Genomic DNA, 24,961 nt, shown 5'->3' with positions numbered 1-24,961 from the left:
AAGCTTGTTTTTAGTGTCATGCCTGGAAGCTGGATGTTGTTACAGTCTATAAAGTATCACGGGACATGAATGACTTTGTTTGCAGCATTTTATGATCGATTAGGAGAAAATACACTTCAGTGCAATAATGCCAATGATCTCCAAATGGAAGCTGCTGAATTATATAAGTTATCTATAGAATAGTGTAGACACAAATTGTAGGTTTTTCTATCCTACAGGAGAGAGAAATGTCAGAGGAAGAGAATTCTATGACCCTCTGGTCCTCTTAAACGTGAATCTTTAGCTTCATGGTATCATTCACTGCTTAGCCTGCAGTGTTGAGCTGCCAGTTTCCAATTCAAGACCTTAATAATGACCTAGAAACTCTCAGCCCGCAGTGGAGAAAAGGTGTGGCTCTTAGTAGCTACATTTTACCAGGGGAAAAAAACAGGCCACTGGAGCAGTCACTGCCCAGACTTGCCACAGGTGTTGTATTCAGCAAGATAATGTTGAAGTGTTTCCAGAACACTTACAGAAGTAGGCATCTTAGCCTGATATGTGTGGCTTAAATCAGGCAGAAAGAAACAAATACACCCACACTCGCATACTCTCCCACAGCCCTGTACATATACACATACATGCTGACACATGCTGTTGATAAAATAGCTATTTTCCTCCCGACATCAGAGCTTAACGTGAGTCGGAGCAAAGGGAGAGGAGCCAGTGTTACAAGTTCAAAGCTGGCTTTTTAAGGACCTGAGTATGGAGCTTGTAAGGTGAAAGTAGGTTGTTATTATGAGGAGGGATGATATTGTGTTCGGTGCAGGAGAGAACAATCCTCCTCTGCTGTCTTTTAAGGAGCAACTTAGACTTTATTCAAGTGTTAGGGCAACAATAGGCCTAGTTCTTTGTGCACATAAAGGAGAAAACAAAAGGTGATGCTAAGGACAGTAGTGGAAGTAGTATTTAAGTACTTATACTTGTCTGGCTTTGCTACCTTCATTTCATGCCAATTTATGCATCTACTCCACTACAATTCAAAAGAAAATATGTCACTTTTACAAAGCCGTAGTTTTTTTTTTTACAAAGATATATTTTCTATGCAAATCAATTATTAGATAAAACATGAAAAGCTAATTTTATATTTTTCTGTTACTTTAATCAATGTTGTGAATGCCTGCAGTTGCAATAGAGTTTGTCAGCAAGAAGACATTTGGACTCTCATCCAAAAGGTTGAGTCAATTCTGATCAGTGGTGGGGAGTTGCAGGAACTTAACCTCTGTGGACTCATTACTGCAACCTGGATGACCGAGAATCTCCACACACTTCCATCTACTGCGGAGGTGTTAACGACTTGATGTCTCCACGAACCTCAAGCATGTCCACTTGCAACTATGTGGCACTATTGGACCTAAACCACAGTTGTCCCCTGTTGAATTTCTGCTCCACTTGCTCTTAGTGTTTTTTTTTTTTTGTGAGCTATGAAAGCTTTCTTTTCTGTCTGCCTGTACCATGAGAAGTTTTGTGTCCATGAGGGGGGGTGGGGGGCTTAAAAATGACCATCTATACAATAAACCGATTCATCGTTGTGTTTCAGAAAACAGTTTCCATGTCCAGATGGTTAATCCCTTTCTCTCCATCAATGACAAATACAATCATGAGCTTGTTTCAGATGTGAAATGATCTGTCTGTTAAAAAAAAAAAAAAGAAACAAAAAATGCAAAAATTCTCACATTTCATGGGGTTTTAGGAACATGCTGAATTATTATTCTGATCAGGAAGTTTAGGTTCCATTATTGGTATATTTGTAGGGAACATTTCCTTTTAGAAGCAAAAATGTAAAGCATCTCTTTAGTTGGAGGATAATCAGTGGCTAATAACATTCCACTCTAGCCTCTATAGCCTCCAGCCTAATCTGCTGTCAGGTTATTTTAAACAAGTCATGAATGGATGCTGGGTAAATCCTTAAGGCTTTCATTGTCACTGGCGCTGAAGGAGACGGTTGACCTTCCAAAACAATTACTCTACTTTCCCTGTCTCCTCCTCCTCCTCCTTCTTCCTCTTCCTTTAGCTTCCCTCTTCCTTTTTCCTCTTAGCTGTGGTCGTGCATATTTTATTATAATCATAATCTCACACTTCTTCAGCTTTCTTTTTCTTAGCATCCTGTTTGTTACCATTTCCTCTTGTCAGTCTGCCACGGAAATAGCCGTTACCCCTCTTCTTTCCCCAATTCTCTCTCTCGTCCGGCTTCCATGTCTGAAGATACGCTGTTTCGTGTTATTGAAATGGGATAAGTGCTTGCAGAGAAGCCGGCCATGGCTATTATTGGAAATGGCATGGCAGATGAGTGAAGAAGTGCATACTAAATCAAATGCAGGAGGCTTAGACGCTCTCTATCAGTCTCATTGTTTCATTTTTGTACCAGAGCAGACACGACTGCTTGCCATGGCCAGGCCTAATAATGCGTCTTACCAGGGGTTGTGTTATTTTTAATGCGACATAAGCAAACACTCGCTGTGGTGAAGTAATCATACCAGGCATCAATACTATGCAAACATAGTAGGCTTGTGTAATGCCGTGATTCAGAAAACGACTAACAGGCTGATCCAGATTCACATATTAAGAAAGTGTCTGTCCAGACTAAAAAACTGGTTATTTATCATCACACTCTGGCAAAATTTTATATTTATGTCATAGCAATATAGAAATTGTGCTGGAAATGAATGCAAACGGCCTTGAAAAAGAACAGATGCAATGAATTATTGAACACAAAGCTGTGACCTGAGCTGAGGCCTGCTCTTTCTGTTATTGTTGTTGTCAGCAGTCTTTGGGATGGAGCTGCAACCACAAAGCGAGCGAGCACATTAAGAGTGTGTAGACTCATGACCCGTTTCAGAAAACATTAGAGAACATTAGCTTGGCCTGTCCAGAGGCAGTGGCCTCATCCCATTTTATGTTCAGTAAGAATGCAGGGAAAAAAGCTGGTGGTGCAGACGCATGCAAAGTCTGTGGAAGGCAGAGTTTCATGTGTCAGGTCTCAGGTTTCAATCCAGTGAAATGGACCCAACTTAACACGTGTTGGTGCAGACGTAGGTACAGATGTGCTGAAAGGCATATGGGGAAAAAGGTTTTAAAGCCTTTGGCTGAAAACAAACATACACCAACCTATTAGGGATGGGAGGATGCTATATAATTCTTCTCTCAATATGATTTAGTGTATAAAACGTGGTTAGATGATTTGATATAATCAGGATATAATTAAGTTTTGTAACAATAAGATCCATTTGTGTTCTATTCCTCTCATCCTCATGAACGAGAGCTGACTTTGCAGCCACGTCTGCTCCTTGTAGAGTACATCTACACTAAAGAGCTACAGAACAAACCTCAAACACTCAACTACTGTAAATACTCTTGGCTCTGTTTGTTTTGTTTGTTTATTTATAAATGCATTTCCATATACGTTGTATATTCCGTATATGTTTTTGTATATTTTTTGTAAATACTTAAAAAAAATGCTTTTTGCACTTTGTAATGTTCCTGTGAGCGACTTTCCCCACTGTGGGATCAATAAAGTTTGATCTAATCTTATTGCATCTTAAATAAATATCCTCTGAGCTGCTCTTCAGTCCCTACTCTCATTGGTGGTTGTGGGGGTCTAATACCACTGAGAAGCCAGTTGAATCATGTAACTCATGACACAACAAGACCCAGCAAGGCATTTTGTAGTATTTTTGTACTGATGTATATTAAATTTGGATATATGTTCCCATCGGTACCATTTATTAGTCAGCTGCTGGTAAAATGTATGTGTTGAACATGAATCAAATGAGGTGGGGGGGGGGGTCCGGAGAGTTACAGAAATGTTTTAAAAGGTTTCCCTGCACTAATGAATAGCCTCTTTTATCACAGTTTTGATCTTCCAGTCTCCCATTCATTGCTTCTTGTTTTGTTTCAGTCACAGTACCCTCATCCGCGTCATTTCCAGCTGCCGTTATTGTGCATGCCCCGATACACCTCATAAATACTACTCGATTAGCACCAAGTGGCGGCCAAAGAGTGGAACCTAACTTGAGAACTATAGCAGATAAAAATGGACCTTTTTTAAAGTGGAGTAAATATTTTTCACACAGGTAGAGACAACCACTACTGGAAACAAAAGTTAATGTTGCTCCATGTCTGCCGAATGGGTAAATGGACAACTACCTGTGAATATGTTACACACAGGAACATTATGAGGCAGCATATTATAGACTTCCTCTCCCACCTAGGGCCTAATTAAACTATTGTTGCAGCTTTAAATTTCTTCTCTTTGAGCTGTTTTGCATCTTCCGTAGTAAACATTAAAGTAGCAGATCAGTAGCTTTTTTTCTTTGTCTTTTCTCTGTTGCTCGAGAACAGTTAAGCAGTGTTTGTTAGAGGAAGGAAACATGCTACTGTAAAAGTAAAATTTACCCCCCTGGTTCCAGTCACAACCTATTATATAGTCTATAGTATGTTCTGGAATAATTCAGCATCACCTCATTGCTTTAGTGTATATGTAGAACTGTGTTTCAGTCTGAAAGACTTAGCACGTGCAGGGGTGGGCTGAGGAGAAGACTCATCTCCGCTGTCACCCAGAGCCAACCCAAACAAACCAGTAAACTGGCAGCGTGCGTGCATGCGTGTGTTCGTTCATGTGCGTGTGTGTGTGTGTGTGTGTGTGTGTGTGTGTGTGTGTCCCATCCCTTTTGTCCGGCCTGCTCCAAAAATAACCCCGTGCTAAGCATATTTAATCCCTAGGTTACCACTCTCTCGCCTCTGTGGGTTGCGCTTTATCACACCCTAGCATATTTGATGTGTATACTGTTCAAACACAAGCAGAGGATTTATTTTTTGGGGGGGTCCCGTAGTGTAAATCCAACCAGAACTCAGACTTAGTGAGGGTCATGTAATGTGCTAGGTGTGTGCTTGCTTTATTATGCCTGGTGTCAAGGCATATATATATATATATATATATATATATATATATATATATATATATATATATATATATATATATATATATATATATATATATATATATATATAAAAAGTTCAGGTCTGTCTGTGTCTGACTCAGTACTTTCTATTATGCAATAGAAATTATGTATGCATTATGTAAGGCTGTTCCTGACTTGCAGGTTGAAGATGAGGTCAAAGAAGACTCACTAGTTTAAATAGCTGAGTTTAGCCTGTCTGCTGAGTTGGCTCACTCAGCCTCTGGCTTCTTTGCCCTGAGCAATAACTTATTGAGCTGAATAAGCAGGGTCTCTCTGACTGTAATTGAACATAAACAGAGCAGTAATTGTGCTTTATGCTGCCTGATGACCTACAAACTTTGATCATAGACAAACACAGTTGGTTCTGGTTTGATTTATGGTTAGTTGGATGCATCGTATCGTTTATATTTTCTTTTCAGTCACAGTAAGGAGTATACATAACTATAGTTGTGATGTGATGTGATGTTGGGCTTTAGTATTTAGTACAAATGAACTCCTGGTAATATTTTAAACTTGGCACAATAAACACTTGATTGTACTCTTTCTGGTACAGCATCTTAAAAAAATAAAAAATAAAAAAAATCCTTTCTGCTCTCTTGCATTTGCATCTCGTGAACTGTGAACACTTTTCTGATAGGACTTTGCTTTGATGTTTTCTCCTTGACTTAGATTTTTGCTGCCTTGTACCTCACTTGTAAGTCGCTTTGGAGAAAAGCGTCTGCTAAATGTAAATGTAGTAGAGACAAACACTTGACATTTTAATTTTCTTAATTTTCACACCATGCCTTGACAGTTTTTTTCAGAAATTTTTGGCTTTGTTTGAGCAAACAAGTGCCTTTTTTTTTTTTTTTTTTTTTTTTTTTTACAGTGTTGATATTGTGGAGTCACCATCTCTTTTGCTGACACAGTAAGATGGATTGTCATCAAAGAGGACACAGGAGTTTTCACAGAGTGTCTTTTCTATTCTGAATGTAGATTTTAATATAACTGATAAAATTTGTATTTTATTGTGCCTTTTTTAAAAGGAAAATGGGTCCGATGATAAGCAGTGCTCTGATAAATGAAAATGAGTAGAGCGGCGGGAATAAACTGCGCCAAGAAATAATGAATGTAATCTGTCAGGAATCCAACAGGGCACATTTGTTATTTAAGGCTGTAATGGTTTTTTAGTAACATTAAATAAAAAAAGGTACATAACTTAAACATTTTCATTACATCATTTGAGTTGGCTGCACTTTTTTATATCATTACATCTGTTCTAATTTTCATTTGAACAAGGAAATGTAATATGCAGCTTACAAATCCATCTTTCAAATAAAAGATGCCACATTGAAAAATGTTTAGTGAAAATCAGATGCTGGCAGCAGGAATGCTGTGGAGGTTCATATGTTTTTTTTTTTTTTTTTAAAGCGCATTTTCTGGAATGGAATGAAAACACTAAAACCACAATAATTCAAATCTCATTTGTCTTGCTGTAGGTTCCGCAAAGTAATTTCCAGTCCACTGTCTACAGACCATCATTTGTTGGACTCTTTTGCAGTTAATTGGAGTTTTTCAAGTTTCTTTGAGTAGCTATTGATTAGACCAAACAAATCCTGAAGTTACAATGGTAAAGTGAGTGGAATTCCCGTTTCAGCTTCTCCGTAAATCATTTCTCTGTTTTATTTATAGGTTATCCAGTGTCATTTCACAGATTGACGCTGAAGTCTTAAACTCTCCCCCATTCATCTTCATTCTACATTCCCCTTTGGCTCATATGTGTGCAGTTTACTGACTATTGTATATTTGCATAAAGATATGACTTAATTCTGAGTAACTCTTTTATCCAAAGCGGCTCACAAGGGATGTACAAGGCAAAAAAAAATCTAAAGCGAGGAGAAAAAAAATCCAAGAAAGGTCCTTTCGGAAGAAGTGTTTTCATTTCATGAGATGCATGTGACATTTTTCACTTGTGCCCGCAGCTTTGGGATTAGTGCTTTAATCTTTTTAAGAGGCAGAATTCAACGTGGCAGAATTCAGCAAAACAAACGTACGTTATGTTTTTATAGCTAGACCTCCAGATTGTTTTCCAGGGCATTAGGACCATGTCTCCGAATTTGTAACTTTCAACTCATCTCATCTTTTTTTTTGTTTCTCTCCCATCTCAGTGTCTCTCTGTCTCACTGGCAATTGTAGGAAGGACATAAAACTGACAAACCACTGAGCAGCCGCCACTCGGCCGCAAGCCGTGGAGGCTGCTGTGATCCATCCTGACACACACAGAGAGAGAGAGAGAGAGAGAGAGAGATTGTAGGAGAGAGAGCAAGAGAGACACAATAAAGAGAGCAGGAATAAGAGATTCAAAGTACAGAACATACAGTCTCTGTATATAGTCTCATGGCCAGAGTGCCGCAGTCATACTGGGGCTATGGGATCAGAATATGGGTCAGTGGGGATGACCATTTGTTGATGAGACCAACAGAAGCTGGGAAGATACTGTTCTTGTGGCGTGAGCTTTTGATCCTGGTGGACCACAGCCTTTTGCCAGAGAGGATTTTTACGAACAGTGTCTAAACGGGTTGAGAGGTGTTGGTCATAATCTTCCTTACATGCTTTAGCGTCCTGGAATTGTTCAGGACCTGCAGTGATGGCAGATGGCAGCCGGCCATGCAGAAAATGGACTGAGATTTAATACTGTGGTGCCCCCTGTACAATCGTTAAGGCACTGGACCAAAGAAAGATCAAAAGTCATAAACATTTATGATGGATTGACAACAGTGGCTGGTTAGGAGTTATGGATGTGTACAGGTGAAAGCCCAACTGTGCATGCAGTTTCTTCACATTTCCCCCTTATCCATCCATAAGCACATCTGATGAATGGAAAAATGCTATTTACTACATCATACTATAATTCAGGGAATCGCTGTAATACATTGTGCATTAGAAACATTTATGTTATATGTGTAAAATCACTGCAGCGTTGCTCCACCTCTATGCCTTGATTTGGCCCTTAGCTTTGCCTAACCTGACAGCAGCTTGCCCGAGGCTGCAGCAGGTGTCAGAGACAGCTTGCGTAGACATGCATGCATGCTCACTTCTCCGTGTTTGCCTTGTAGCTTTGGTTGCAAAAAGGCTCAATTTGCATTCAAAACTATTTGCAAATGACACAATCCGAATTTTCTTCCTGTGCACACACAAGTTAATCTATAACACATGTTCTCCCGAAGTCAAATTGAACATTTTGGGTTTGATGAATTCATGTAATTGCCCTGATAACCTGGTATTTTCTTTTAGAAAGAGAGCGAACGGGAGAGTGACGGAAGAATAAGGGAATAAGCAGAGAGAAGAGGAAAGGGACATTCCAGCTTGGAGGTGGCTTGTCTGCATTGGGCTTGGCTTGCTAAAGGTTGAGATTTCCATGCTGGAGATAGTGGGGGTCGGTTGGGGGTGGGGCGTTGGTGGCAGGGACTTTTTGGAGCCAATAGAATCATGATTTAAATGTATATTTCTGTGCCTCTAGGCATGTAGATGAAGAAAGATGGAGGAATGAGCATGTGTGACAGAGGGAGATGTAGGCTGGACTCAACATCCAAAGTGAGATGAAAGTGACATTTCTTATTCCTTTTCCTGGATTATGATTTAAAGATGAATTTCATTGAATATCTCGGAAACCTCCAGCAAATTCTCCAATGCCACAGCACATAAAAGGCAGCGCGTTGTGAGGAGGGAGACAGCGTTGTTACGCTGGCTGGTGAATGTCAGATGGCATTGGATACACAAAGAGATGACTTCTCAGTATCTGCTCAGGGGAAAACTGGTCCTTGGCCAAGTTAACGTTGCCATGTGGTGGCTGTTTGGACTGTGTCAGAAAAATAAAACAGGATCACGCAGTTCTTCTTTGCTTTTGTTATTATGTTGCACGTATTAATAACTTTAGAGTTTAATTTTGTATATCATGCTTATACTGGCCACACAGAAGGAAACATAGCATTTTTTAAATTTTATTAAAAGTTCACGTTTTCATATAATATACCACCATTAATGCACTTACGTAGAAAAAGTATAACATGTTTTCATTTGATTATTTGACGTTTCCTGGTTATTTAAAAATGTAATTATTTGGGTTTTTACATTTTTTTAAAATTACATTATGATAAATATTTAACAAATACATTTTAAAATAAGTTATAGAACTGTTATGCAATGTATTAGCAATAATTCTCCATATGATACATTTTACACGGTTGTTAAAAGAAAATGGAATGTTCCCATACTGTGTGGATTCAGTTTTTCTAGCTGGGAAACAATTCTGGATAGAAAACCTACTTCCTCTTCCTGTTCTTGTTTCGCACTTCCTGTTTCAAACTTCCCCCCCAAAAAAACCTAGGAGTGTGGCCACTATGAGACCGGCAATACTTTAAGTGTGCGCACACGTATTAATACTACGTCTATGATGTGTATCAGTGTGTGGTTGCAACTGCTGACGTTTCCATGTATGAATCGTTATTTTCCCAATTATTTAAACAGCCAGTTTATCTAGAAAAAATATGAAAAATGCCCATTATAATACCGCAGAACCCAAGATGACCTATTTGAAGGTTTTGCTTTTGTGGATTAAGATTCTGCATCTAAATCATGAATCTTATTTGAGCAACCATCAACAGTAATTATTGAGGAAAGATCTGAAATGTAAAAATGTGTCTTGCTAATGTGTTTGTAATGTGTTTGGGACAATAGGGGTCTGCTGTACGGACAGGAACTTTTATAGTAAGTAGACACAATTCATTGTTGGTTTCAGTGCTGTATCGGGATTTTTGAAAATGAATGTATACAAAGAATGAATACTTTGTTCCAGTTTTTTTTTTAAATGTATTCTTTAAGATATGTTAAGTTGTAAACTAACAACGTGTTAAGTTAGGTGACGGTATTATCTTCACATACAGGTATAAACAACCAATTTACCTTGGAGGGAGATAAAATCAAATCTTTATAATTTGGTCCAATTGATCTATTTCTAAGGTCACAATATAAATTCAAGTAACATGGAAATAAAAATGTCTATTTTAGCATAAAGACCTGAGGCTTTTTTTTTTTTAAATTTTGGCATTGAAGATTTACTGTATGTTATAGACCATATGTGCACAAGTGCTGATCTTTATGGTGATCTGATGACAGTCTTCTGTAAATGCGTAACTTTGAGACACTGTGGAGACACCAAAGTGAGACCTTGGGTCAGTATATATATATATATATATATATATATATATATATATATATATATATATATATATATATATATATATATATATATATATATATATATATATATATATTTTTTTTTTTTAGACTAATACATTTATATTTCTCCCTGCTGAAATTCAGAGCAGCACACAAGTTAGATATTATGATCACTGGTCACATTGTAAATTCCACACTTCACTACCAATTGTCACAATTTGACAAGCAATGTATGTTGAAAAAAGGTAAAAGTTAGACTAGACTTCTTAGTAATTTACCTGCCGCTTTGGGTGAATAAGACAGTTTTGCATAATCAAAAACCAATGTTATCTGTGATTCATCAAGTATGAGATTTTTTTTTTTTTTAATAAAAGATATAGATTAATGTATAAGATATAGATGGTACATTATTTCTGTTTCTCATTTTTGCTACATCTATGATTTTCACTCTTTCCTGGCTTCTCCCATAATCCTTTTTCAATCTCATAAGATTTGAAGGAATGAGGTCAGGAATGATTTCAGCCAATCCTGTTAGAGGCTGCTGTTTTATTTCCTGGTTAATGTATCACAGAGTCCATGCTTAGAGATGCTGTCCAGTCTCCGTGGACGGGGAAGTCTGTACGACTGCCAAACATCTTCAACGCAGTCAGGACTGGCACACAGACAGCGAGTTGGCAGCTAATTCAGTGGCATTATATTCAAGCATTCAGTTGTTGGCATCCACAGGAGGCAAGGTGCCATGCTGTAGAGCTGGCATCTACAGGATACTCCATTAGCCATGTAATGTGTTTAAGTCTGGCATAGCACATTTAATGGCTGTAACAGTTGGAATAACTTCCACTAATGTAGGGCTTGTCAATTCTGCATTAAATGGACGGCAACACTGTGCTTGTTCTATTTTTAGGGCCATTCTTTTTGTGCAAACTGTCTTGATCTGGACATACATTGTCACAACATGACTTTTATTGATCAGCAGCATAAAACATAGGATGCAGGTTAAGATTTCAAGCTGTTACACGTGCAGTTAGCTCCATACCCATGTGCAACATCTCCGTTTTTCAGCTTTAACATAGCCAGCAGAAAATTGTGACTTTACCGAGGTCACAGTTAAGCTCCAAGAGAGAGTTGCTGGCAGTGTTTTGCTGTATGTTTCTGGAACAGAGGTCAGGTTTGTGTTGGGTACAGAGGAGGAAGTGGACAGAGGCTATTTGGAGACTGGTACTAATCTGGTTACTGTGGTTCCACCCTTTTTCTTTTCTTCCCTATCACCACACTTCTGACATTAGTCTCATCCATCATGTGCCAAAAAGGACTTTATACTGTTAACGCCAGTGTAGATATTACACACAAGGCAAATTCAAAGGTTTAGGTATTTTGTTTTTTCTGTGTTGCTACAGTCCATGAGACATTTAACTACAAGTAAGCATCAGACCTAAACTGTTAAATAGTTTTGGTTTGTTGTTTGGGCAAAGCTGATGGAAAATGTGTGAACAACATAACATGACATAATGATAAAGAATAAATTTGTTTTTCCACTGTTTGTGTTGGAATGGAATTTAGTTTGTCTCGTACCAGCGATGACCTCAAGTGGGACAACAGCGTCTCCAGGCAGCTCAGAGCAACTCTACAACAAGCCACTCTGTCATCTTCTGGCTCTTGCTTCCTTCTCTGTCTCTCTCACCTTGTAAATCCTCCTCTGTCACCATGTTCCTTTCTGTCATTGTGTGTGTGTGTGTTTGTGTGTGTGTGTGTGTGTGTGTGTGTGCATCTGTTCATGTATCTTTGGTGTATTTCATCCCATGTTTTCTTTACTTGCTGTCTGTGTAAACGGAAGGTCATTTTTTAATTTTTTATTTTTTTTTACATTTCCTGTTTTGAAGAGGACACCAGTGCATGGTTGTCTTACTGGATCAGCTATTAGATTTTAGTTTAGTTTTTCTGAGGGCCATTGGGCAGCGACTTTATTTTTTTTTTCCTTTAGCACTTAATCTCAATATTTTAATTATTTGACGGTAGTTTTTGAATATTATCCTAATATATATTTTAATACTGCTTGGTTTGTCAAAAAACAGTCCAAAAGCTAAATATATTCAGTTTACTGTCACACATCCAGCAACTTACTCGGATTTCTGCAAATACATGTTCATGAACTAAACTCGTAATTTTCTAATCTTATGATAAAGTTAATACAACTAAAATGAAGTAAAGTAACTTCACAGTTTAAAATCACAGGCTTTATAACATGGTTTCTTGCTGTAAACAATTTTTGAATATGACATTAAATGTATAGTGTATTTAATTTTTTCTTTTCGTCCTTTATACGACAAAAGTTTTAGCTACATCATCTCAGCATAATGAATAATGCTCTAAAGCACAAGAAACTGGGGACACATGAATACTTGTGGCATCTGTGTTCTCCTGACTTCACAGGATTGTTATAAAACTGGCTGAAAACTTGGCGCTTGCCTTTTAAATTACGAGGTCAGTTTTAGCCAGAGCTGGACATTACTTTCTGTGTCCTCCACTTGGATTCCAAGTAAGATTGTCCCACATTCCTGCTGTGGATTTTTCCAGCGGCAACTGGTGCTCCACAGAATGATTTCACCCCATAGAAACCTAAAAAAAAAAAAAAAAAAAAAAAAAAAAAAAAAAAAAAAAAGGGAAAACCTCCCCGGTTGTCTGTATTCGCTGTGGCACTGCCAAAATAAGAGAGGGGAGTAAAGTGATGCAGCAAGGAGGAGTGTTGTGTGACAGAAGAGTAGGAGAAGCTGATAGGGACAAAACAGATAAACAATGAAAAAGTGAGAGGAACAGATTTAAAAGAAATTGTGGTGAAAAACCGAACGGGAAATGCTGTATGAGAGATTAAAAGGAGCAAGATGGAGAAATTGAACTGAACTCCTTGTGTTGGCCTAGTCTCTTTGTGCCTGTTGCTAGGGTACGATAACTGTGGCCTGGGACAAGAGGAGGGAAAACGTTAAAGCCTCAGTGATGGAGAGTGTTTCTCGCTCTTCCTCCAAGAGCTACACTGATCACTTCCAACTATTAGACTTAATTATATAGTCGGTGGTAGAATTTTATCCACAGACACTGGAAAATGTTTGGAGGTTTCATGTTTCATAAGTAAATGGTAAGAAATCATAGTGTAATGCAGGTCAGGCAACAATAGTGCTGCAATAAATAATTGATAAATGCTTACATACAATGCTATATGTTGTTTATGAAGCAAAAATATTTTAAAAAGTACTTCAGTTTCTGTAATACAAGAGTTTGAGCCAGTGTAAATTATGAGGGTTTGGACTGCAGGTCTAACAACATAACCAGGTTCAAAATGTTGCTCCATGTGCTCTGTGAACCTGCAGCATTTTCCACCATATTCTAGAAGGGTTCAACTGTAGACCTCAGGTCTGCAATCCACGGTCAGGCATGTGCAATCTGTCTTAAAAGGAAAAAAAAAAAAAAAAAAAAAAGGTCAGATTGGAAAAAAACTGCTAAAGACCTAAAACAAACGGAATTTTTTTTTTCAGCTGTTGGTATTAGTGAAAAATGTTTTAAACAGTAAGTAATGCCTGGACTGTATGTATGTACACGCAACACACAGTTGACCTGTTTTAAAAAGAGGTCAAATTTAGCATTTTTTTGGTAAAAATAAAAGTGATGAACTGCATGTGCAGTATGAGATCCCTCTCTCTTGTGATTAGCTTGCAGAAATTGGTTCTTTAGTTGGACCCTTTTGCCGTTTTCTGTAGACTAAACATTTTATTGGCTAATGAAAAAAATCAACAGATGAATCTATTATGAAAATAATACATTTTTGAGGTGTTAAATTAGAGGTGACATTAGTACATTGGCTGATATGTTTAACATGTAGCACAAACGTGTTTACTAAGGTTTCGACTTTATATAAACTGCAAGACACTCCTCATGAAACCATCGCAGCACCAAATGGTTATCTGACTTTTTAAAGTAGTGTTATACAGTATAATCATAATATTTCAGGGTGAAGTCATTAAATCCACCACAGACATGATAAAAAGTTAGGTTAAATATCTGTTTTATTATGAAATAATCTCACTAATAAAATGTCATTAAAATGTCATTCTCCGCTCACTTCCCTCCTTCTCTTTTCCTCTTGCTTCTTCCCATTTCTGCAGTCTCACCCCCCTCCCCCCTCCCCCTCCCAACAGGGACTTTGTATGTGTCATTGTAGAATTCTTTTTCTGTTGCCAGGTTTTGGCCATTGTTAATCACTTTGTTGGCCTCTGACCACCATTGAGCCATGTTTCTGAAGAGCTAAGTGCTATAACAAGGCATAGAAAAGCCACATTAACCTTACTGTGCTGAGATTTTGGAGGATTTCTTTGCCGACGCATGATTTAAGCCACTTTCCCGTTTTCTTTCTCGACCTCCTTCTTTAAATTCCTTCTCTGGGATTCCTTTATGGGGTGGGCAGTTGACACATTCAACAGGAATGAAGATGCAACTGGGGTGTGTCCACCGTGTGTGATTGTTTAGTTTGATGAAAGACTGGATGTACTGTGCGGGGAGAATGAAAAGGTTTCGACTGTTCTGAGTTTAATTAGAGCCAACCTTTACATTACAAACACTGCTGCACACATTCACGTGTGATGAAAGCCATCTGCTTCGTCAGACAAAATGAGCGTTCCCAGTGTGTGTGTGTGTGTGTGTGTGTGTGTGTGTGTGTGTGCTGCTTTGTCAACACCAGTGCTGTGTCACGTATTGGCCCATGTTTGCTTTTATAACTGCTTCCAAATGCAGGCCAGCGTGTGTGTGTGTGTGTGTGTGTGTGTACTGTCATGACTTTTACATTCAAGGGAGCTCATCACCACATCAGTGGTGTTCATGGTCCACCAGTCTGTGGCTCTTGGCAAAAACACAAAGGTTTTATATAATTCGAGCTGGAAATAAAAGCAATTGTTTGTAATCTGTGGAAATCCTACAGTCTTGTACATACGGTATACTTTAAACAAAACATTACACATACTCTGGGAATGAAGCTTTGGTGTCTTATACAACATAATGAAGTAAATAACAGTGAACATAAACAAGTGACACACATATTACACTTTTTTTTTTTTAATTACTTTGTTTCCTTCTTTATTGACTTCATTGGTGAAACATGTATTAAAAATAAAATTGAAAGTTAATAGCTTGCGTTTGGGGGTTAAAGTATGAGTAAGGTATTGGAGCAGTAGTTAAACCACCAGCTGGTATATTTATACAGGTGGCTGCAATTAGTGTGTGATTAGGAGTTATGTAGAAATTGTGAGTGTGTGTGTGTGTTCTTAGGGTTTTGTCTGTTGAAGCAGCTACACTTTATGTGGAGTACAATTTTGCCTTGCAGCACACATCACAAGGTGATGTAATATGAAGAGGAGATCGTGCATATTAAAGCTGGTCGGTATCTTGAATCATGTTGGTCCAAACTAAAGTATTTCAAAGTACTGTATTGATGGTCATGGCAGTTTCTGCGGCCGTGGTTACAACAGCGTGGCCTCTCACTGACTGAAAACATTGGGCATATAATGAAGTAAAAATAATATAAAGGAGGCCTTAGAACCGTTTACGACTCAAATACCTTATCAGCCAAGAATGGGGGGAAAAAAGTTTGCCTTAAAAACCAAAACTACTGGTCTCCTCAGTTCCCAAACATAGTGTTTTTAAAAGGAGGAGGTTATGCAACACATTGGTAAACGTACCTCTGTCCCAATGTTTTTGAAAATATGTGCTGGCATCATATTCAAAATGATCATACATATAAAAAGATAAACATTTCTCAGTTTCAGTATTTCATATGTTGTCAATGCACCATTTACCGTTTTAACCTATTTACACTTCCACAGCTTCTCAGGTTTTTTTGGAACATGGTTGTAATTTTGCCCTCTAATATCTACATGTGTTTGCAGGCATGTAGAGCTCGTGAATGCACGTATCGCCTGCATGTGTGCGAGGATGTGTAAAGAGCCACAGCCTGGAGGTTGTCCAGGCATCTTGGCAGAAACTTGCCCTGATGACATATTTGCTGTACAAGCAGCCAGCTTAGCCCTTGGAAGGTGATGAGATAAAATAAAACTCTGAGCTGCTTATTCTCCCTTCCCCCCATTTCTTTGCCAATCCCTGCCTCTTTCCATCACGGAGGTGACGTTATCGCTGCTGCATCCAATGCAAACCTTCACAGCGCTGAAACAATCTGGGATGTGATTTCTCTTGTACCATAGCAAAACTTTTAAAATTGACTTTTGTTTTCGCGCTTTACACAGTTAAAAAACACACGCTTATATCATGTTTCAAGTCAGCCATAAAATGAACCCCATTCATGTAAAAATATGTTCCAGTGACAGAGGTGGCTAAAATTGATTTAACAACGATTAGTAATGACCCTTTAAGCTCTACATCAACCGGCTTTACACAGCCCAAGGGACTGTATGACAAGCATAGAATTAATTTTATAGGACGACAGAAGCTTTTTTGCTGTTGTCCAGCGGTTTCGGTGGATTGTATAACAGACGGACTGAAATGAGGTACTGAAAGTGGATCTATAATCATGGCCATCATTGGCCTGAATCACGCGTCGATGCTGCAGTGTGTTCAGAAGAGTGATGAGATGCTATATGGTGTCCGCTAATGTGCTAGTCTGCTTCCCATAAAGCTGACATCACAGAATTGACCGCAAAAGGTGACCTTTAACCCCTGCTTACACCCATCCTGCACGCACCATGGCAACTCCTGAAAGAAGCCACTTCCTTTGCCTGTCACTCTCTCGCACTTTCCCTGATTCTGCGAGCCATTGTTGCTATGAAATTGGTGTTTCCTCTCTGCTAAATGTCAAATTGGCCTCGTGGTCCGAAATCCCTGGCGTGTACTGCAGGTTCCTGCTCAGTGTTTGACCATGTTCTCTTGCATTGCAGTAGAGCTGTTCTTGAGCCATTCATGCTTTGTCCCTCAGAAAAGAAATAACATTGTGTTATTTATTGCATTTGGCACAGGCGGAGTTAGGCTGTCAGATACTCAGGCACATTTACAGGATCGTACTATGGTGAAGGCATTTGGCAGCAGTATGATGTTAAGTTATTGTTGAGTAGCCCATTGTGAGTCTAGAGAAAAAGAAATGTACAGCACAAGGCTGATAGAAAACGTAATTTAGGTCCATGTTGTTCATGGAATAGATGTTGCAATCTGCAGCGTCATGTGTACTGTGATGTCTTTACAAGTATTTGTTTTTAATTATTAGTCTTTTGTACTGCATTTTAAAAGAGAGAAATACTGTTGTGCATTGAAAGTCTTTCTGCACATTATTTGACTTTATTTAAAGCTACAATATGCATCTTAACTGAGTGAGTTTTTTTCCCTTGAATTTTTTTCAGCAACACTGATTTTCATAGGTGTGTCGACGTGTGTGTGTGTGTGTGTGTGTGTGTGTGTGTGTGTGTGCATGTGTATTGTTGGAGTAGTTTAAAATTACCTTCAATTAAAAAGTAACTAATTTAGTTAGATTTGCTGACCTCAGCTTTTCCATTGTCACAGCCACACTTTTAGGCTTGTCTGAAAATTTAAGGTTCAGAGGTTCTTGCCCCACTCTTCCCGACCACGTGCCGAAGTGTCCCTGGGCAAGACCCTGAACCCCCCCAACAGCCAATCCCCATCTCCTGTGCCAAAACAACACGGGGACAAATGATCCACTGTGGCAACACTGAACTTGCATGATAAGCTGAAAGTACAAAACAAATGATGATAAATTGATTGATAAGATAAATGGACTGAATAAAGTTGAATGCTTTCTAAGTTTTTCCTTTTTTTAAATTTAAATATCAGTAAAACTATTTTTATTTTTATTCAATAATCTTTTGAACACCTGATTTTAAAAAAGTGCTTTAAAAATTATTTTTTAAATGCATTGGTGTACTACTGTATGTACTGTAGTATGATTCTAGAGTCTTTCGCTAAAGGATTGATTCCACAAAATCCTCTCTTTCCTTTCCTTGAATCATGTAAAGATCTAGAGGAGGAAACTGAAATCTTTGTCTGCACAAAAGTGTGTGTGTGTGTGTGTGTGTGTGTGTGTGTGTGTGTGTGTGTGTGTGTGTGTGTGTGTGTGTGTGTGTGTGTGTGTGTGTGTGTGTGTGTGTGTGTGTGTGTGTGTGTGTGTGCGCGCGCGCGCGTGTGCGTGCGTGCGTGCGTGCGCCTCACTTGATGAATAGGGTTTGTATTCACATACTTGTGGAACAAAGCTACTGTACATTTCAAACTACTGTTGGATATCCTGTTGATATCACACAGGCCCATTCTTTTGAGTGGGTGTGTGTGAGTGAGAGAGTTAATATGCATAGCAGGCCCTTGTACTGTGCTGCTGCATGGTTGTGGTTAATTACACATTCATTCTGTCTCTAGCTTACACAGTTAAGCATTTTTTTTTTCTGTTCCGTTTGTGAGCAGAATGCCTCATTCCAGTAGTACCCAAACCACCAAGGCCTTGCCTTTCACATTTAGCCCTACAGTAAATGTTACAGCAGTGACACAGCACCTGTAACGGTACAGCTGAGCATGCAGACATACTTTAATGGGTTTATTGGCTTGTAATAAACAAGTCATCATTTATCCCATTTTCACATTCTGGAATTTGTTTTCTTAGTTAGTTATTTTGTTGGTTTATCTTGTCTTGTTTTATTTGACCGTTAGATAATACAAACTGTTGCTGATGGTGATTTTTAGTTGACTAGGTAATGTACCTGGTAAAGAAAATTTATTACTAACCTCATGTATAAGTAATAAGGATTAAGTGAATTGAAAAACAGCGTGCACACACACACAATGGAGAGCTTTTTTTGTTGTTTTAACTTTTTTGCATTTTATTTCTCTTCCAATATACTGTATGTGACTAACATGAGAATTGTTTGTAGCTCATTTAACACATCCCCCAAATCACTGTACAATCATTTAAATACAAATATTAGCCATAATATCAAAAGTATGTGATGTAAGGTACGATTGGATTCATCTCGATAGTTTATTGTGGCAACTACAATGTGTTACAACCAAAGAATGCATAAAGTCCCAAGTTATTGTATTTATGTGAGTGTCAACAGGGTGACATATTTTTAGCCGTCACTGCCCACTTCTGTCCTTCCTGTGTGGACTAGAGAAGCTCTAGTTTAGTTGTGTTTTTGCTTGCTCAGAGATATAATGTAGACCTCTTAAACATGCTGTTATCACAATGCACTGAAGGTAAATTTGAAAATAGTTTGTTGTGTCCATTGTCTTGGTTACTGAGAATAATTCACTGACCTCGCTGTCAGCAGTTTTCTTTAAAAACCGTATTGTCCTGATGGAGGAAATGACTGACTGACAGTTTTAAACCCCAAAGCCTTTGCATGATTTGAAGTAACTTGGCAGGAAAAAGTCTAAACATCTGGAAAAGCTCAGGAAATAAAACCTACTGCATGGATAAATACTACTAGGTGTAAGTTCATTTTTAATTCCTATTGCCAAACTGCTTTTCAGCCACTCAGTGCAATGGGTTGTGCAATTAGTAGAAATTAGTGCATCTAAGAAGTGATGGTGTGGTGCTTGGACTACATTGTCCTCTTTTGGTGTTGCTGATTTTTTTTTATCACACACTCCTGTTAAATGTATTTTTAAATGAGGCTCAAACTTGTGAATCACTGCATTGAAATAGCTACCATAAATGGTAAGGTATCACTGCTCCCTGCATCCTTAACTAGGTATTCTCTAATAATAAAAGCTTCTCTGGACAATGTACTCGTTGTGGCATGTAATTCTTTTTATGTCTTGCAGTAATTGATTTGTGTTGGCGTGATCTTTCAGAATTATATCAGCCCACAATGTGTTTTTGATTTGAAAACACGGTTTGAGGGAACTGCAAGCTCTGTTTTGTGTGTGTGTGTGTGTGTGTGTCAGAGGTCAAGAACATGGCACTAGGCGTGATACGACACGCATGATGTGTTTGTATATACGAGCCAGAAACTATTCATCTGTTACCTCATCACTTTATTTGCCAAAATGTACAGTGAAACATGCTCCAAGGGCAAGAAAGCTAAACAGAAACTCATACTAGTGAGTTTGTTTTTTCTTCATAGCTTTGGGTGATACAACTTGAAGTCATTGTTTTCAAGTGGAATAGGTCCCAGAGTAACAGCCGTTTAAGACAAAGTGATAAAAAGTAAAACTGTTTGTGTTAAATTTCAAAAACTATGATTATCCCCTTAGCAATACTATCACATAACTGATAAAAAAGTAATGTCATATTAGTGTCAGCACATGAATGCAGATGTATCAGATCAGTTACTGTTGTTGAGTGATGGCAATAAACTCAACACATCTGGATGTGGACCGACATCGTAGCTGATATTGCTCATAGTATCGAATCACCGCAATTTAGCATAAATAGCATCTGAGAGCCCCAATAATGAGTCCGAAAAATAAAGAACAGTAATAATTCATGCCGTTTTCAGGATCAGAGTTTCAGTTTGCGGCAAGACTTTAAAGAAAATAAACAAACAAAAAAGCTACATGTTCTTTAAGCTGTTAGAAAAATGAAAGCAAAGAATTACTGGTTCAATTTGAAGGCAAAACTGTCTATTTTGTGTAAAGACAAAATTTGGTATGACAGGAACGTTTTAAACAGCCATTTAATTCTCTTACGATGGCACCAGGCTATGTGGTAGAGGGTTACGATGTTGTATACAATACAGTGACTCACTTTGCATAACACTGTCAACATTCATATGATAGAATTATATTATAATTCCTAATAAAAGTTTAAATCAGCATCGGCATTGACCTTGCTTTTGATTGTTTCAGTGATTATCCAGTATCTTACATTTTCATATAAGGAAAGACCAAATCTGACCAATTGAATTTGATGCTTGACTTAAGGTAAACTTAAATTTAAGATTTAGGTCTTTTTTAAAGTAACCAATTAAACTTAAATGGTTAAGTTGGAACTTTGTTAAATTAATGCTTTTTCTTTTCTTTTTTTTTTTTTGAGGAATTGATGTGAATTTTTCAGAACAAACTTAATGTGGAATCTATCTCTCCTATGCTACTAGTACTACTACTTGTGCTGCTACAGTTGTATCTGTTATAGTAAGTTTGATTATTTAATACAAACCCTTTTGGATTTTGCCAAGTTCAGCAAGTTTTAAAGGTAATTGTTTTAGACATAGTACTTACATTTTTGATTTATTAACAATATGACTCAAAATTACACATTTGCGTTTATGCAAAGCTTTTTGTCAGTGAGCGGCTCATTAGGCCTGTTCTTTTTCAATTCATCAAAATGAAAGATGAGGAATGATCCACTGCCTTCCTCCTAAGTCCACACTCCTTGTAGCCATGCCGCTTTTTGTTATGGTTTTCATTTTAATATAATGTGTCCCAACCTATGAGTAATGGAGCTGAATGATTTCTACACTAACAGTTAAAAACCGCAGTTTATCCTTCAAGGTTGGAGTGTGGTCTCATTTTGGTCATACGTTAGTTGTTTTGCCGCTGCGGAGCCACTGTGACTCACTGCTCAAGTAACGGACATCCCACAGTGTGTGTGTGTGACCCAGTCCGAAGAGCGAAAAAGAGAGAGTTGTGTTTGTGTGTTTGTGCCAACATGTGTGAGTTTCTGGCGGGACGCGCAGGAGCAGAGAGGCCTGCAGTTCATTTCTCTGACTGGCGAGCGGCAGCAGATCTCTCTGAGCATTTATACACACATGCACACGCAAACACACAAACACACACAAATCTGCATGGAGGAACTGTGGTATTTATGTGAACATGGCCAATTATGCTCTGTCTGTCTTCTCTCTCTACACTCACTGTCCTTTTCCTGACTCCCATCTGTCTTTCCATGAAAGTCTTGATCTTTCTTTTCTGTCTCTTTTTCTGCATCCTTGTCTGGATTTCGTTAAGTTCCATCTATAGTTAAAAAATTGCTACCGAAATGCACAACTGCTCGTACACGTCTTTGTTATGGGAAAGTGGGCACTGTCTGCTGGGCTAGACTGCTTCAATTTGTTACTCTCATTGCTGTTTCTGACAAAAAAAAGAAAAACTGTAAATAAATATTATATATTCATTGGCCAAAGCATTAATATAAATGGTCATTCTCTAAATATTTCTACAACTATAAATCATATGCATCCAGTATCTGTGCATTCTAAAATAAGTGTACTCTGTGTGGCTGACCTCGGCCAATCGGGCAACAGGAAATGCTAAAGTGAAGGTTGCCCTGTCCCGAATATAAATGGACAGCAAGCCGAAGTCACTGCCTGTTTCCTAGGAGCTCTTCTCCCCTCATGTATTATTGGAAAGGCCTCCTTCTGTCCAAAGCGTCTCACTGCCTCACTTGGCTGATGTGACGTGAGATTGTTGGAAGTTCTTGCTCTTTGCAGCACAGACACACAAACCACACACATTTAGGAGCTGTCAACCTTCATCACTAACGCCACTTGGGATCCACTCAGACTATCCTCCTGTCTGCAGTGAAGCATTTTCCACTCAGTTACAGAATGAGAAATGTAATCAGGACAAAGAATAATATTCGCTTTCATGGTGGTATTACTGTATATTTTTTGAGGCCAGGTAACCAATTTTAAAACTAAGAATGTGACATTTTAGACTCGTGGATAAATCATTATGAACTCCCACAGAATAAGATGCATTTAACATGAAATATGGGTTTTGCTTAAAAAAAAAAAAAAAAGCTGTTCTCACAGGTAAAATAAAACCTCAGTAAACCCTGACTCTCTCGCTCTTTTGTTTTTTCCCTTCTCTCAGGTCTGTCAACGGCCAAGAGGAAGTTTGCCGACTCTCTTAACGACTTCAAATTCCAGTGTATTGGAGACGCAGAGACGGATGATGAGATATGCATAGGTGAGCTTGCTGATATGAAATCCAATACCGTGACAGTGGCAGACAAAGGATTGCTTTTAAACAGACAGTAGACAGTGCTGTCTCATTAATACCCTCAGAAATAAAACCGGCGTATCAGCACTGATGTCGGGGCTAGTTTGATTTTCAGAGTCTCAAATTATGCCTCAACTGCATTTTTTTCTCTTTTTTTTTGTCTGAAAGTTTTTTTTTTTCATAAATGATAATGTCACATTCCCTGACATTTCCTATAAACCCAAGAACTGTCGTGTCTTTTCCTGTTTAGCTTTAGTAAAACAATAACAGAGGATGGCTATCTTTTTGCGGTCACTAATTCATCTTTCTTTTGCTCTGGTTACCTCCCACATTGCAAAGACATGTATGTCTCTCATTGGTTGTCTGTCTCTGTATGTCCTTATGTGTCAGCCCTGAGAGAGGATGACCTGTTTACAGTGTACCCCGCTGTTCTCCCAGTAAGAGCTGGGATAGGCTCCAGCACCACTATGACCCTTAAGAGGCTAAGTGCTTTAGATAATGGATAGATGGATCTATAATGTCTTTCTGTACATGAGAATATAATTCTTAAATCCATGAAGTCACAGTGTGAGTTTCAATGCTTGTTTTTGTCCAAACAACCTGCTGAGAAACATACAACAGACAGTCACCACACCCTCTCATGCTGCCTGGCTCTGTCCGTGCAGACCACAGCAGTTCACTGGCCTGAACCACCCACTCCTGATGTTTAACTGTTCCTGCCTATCTTTCCTGAACAGATGCTGCTCCACGCACTATTGGCTTTAGATTTTTCATAGTCATTCATGTCCAAACTAATTTCTTCTTTCTGGTACAATGGGTTTTTCACTCTAAACTGATCTGCAGTGTATCCAGTCAAAATAAATACTTTTGATTGGTGTATTACAAAAGTGAGTTTAAAATCTCATTGTAATTATTATTGGCAACATCACACTTTTGTATTGTGTGAATAATTAGGATTGAGCTGAAAGTCCTGCAGTGGAAACTCCGGCCCTAAACGAAGAAGCTGTGGGAAACGTGCAATGAGTTGAGCTCCTTTTAAAAAATGAACCAGTCCTTTTAAATTCCAGTTTCATTTCCAGTCAATTATTTTTGCTGTGTCATGACCTTTTTAAGCTCCAGGAACAGAAAGAAAACACCTTCCTCACAGCTACACCAACCTTCACCAAACACACACATCAAACTGTTTCTGTTTGCCTGTAATTCTGCCACCATTAGTATTAAGAAACTTTTACTTTCTATCTTTTGTTCCCCTGCAAATCTACCTGTGTTTAGCCAAGTCTCTTCAAGAGTTTGCAACAGTCCTTCAGAATCTGGAGGATGAGAGGACGCGAATGGTGAGTGACCTGACAACCTGTACCAGATATTACACTTCTTGAGTAGGAGGCAGTGGGAGCTTGATACGACTCCCCAGTTTTTGTGAACGGACAAAGCTGATCTCTTTGAGACAAATTGATTCAGTTGAAAAGCAGGACACATTTCTAATACGGTAAATGACTTTCATTTTGTTTGTGGGTTTGTTTGTGCCTCCAGATCGAGAATGCTAATGATGTGCTGATTATGCCTCTGGAGCGGTTCCGGAAAGAGCAGATCAGTGCAGCTAAGGTAAGGAGGTGACAGTCACGTGGCCGGCGACAAAAATGACCCTCACTAGTACGGTGCGACAGTATTGATGCATCTATGCTGGCAGTGAAACGTCAACCACAAAATCATTAAAATCCTTTTAATGTTGCTGCAGCTGTTTGAGAAGCACAGACAGACACAACGCCCACCCAAAACACAGTTGGTGGTATTACACACTTTGGGTTAAACAG

At 38.5% G+C, this 24,961-nt stretch overlaps 1 protein-coding gene across 1 annotated transcript in view; it reads left to right on the top strand.

The window, feature by feature from the left end:
- Positions 1-24,961, top strand: part of LOC137108101 (rho GTPase-activating protein 26-like) — a 69,833-nt gene that overhangs the window by 11,350 nt on the left and 33,522 nt on the right. Inside the window, exons 2-4 of the mRNA XM_067492413.1 lie at positions 23,022-23,117; positions 24,423-24,484; positions 24,681-24,752. Coding sequence (XP_067348514.1) covers positions 23,022-23,117; positions 24,423-24,484; positions 24,681-24,752 — 230 coding nt within the window. The remainder of the gene's footprint in view (positions 1-23,021; positions 23,118-24,422; positions 24,485-24,680; positions 24,753-24,961) is intronic.

This window comes from Channa argus, chromosome 22 (assembly GCF_033026475.1).
Source record: "Channa argus isolate prfri chromosome 22, Channa argus male v1.0, whole genome shotgun sequence".
In the NCBI taxonomy this organism is placed as follows: domain Eukaryota; kingdom Metazoa; phylum Chordata; class Actinopteri; order Anabantiformes; family Channidae; genus Channa; species Channa argus.
This window is presented reverse-complemented; position numbering and strand designations above follow the sequence as displayed.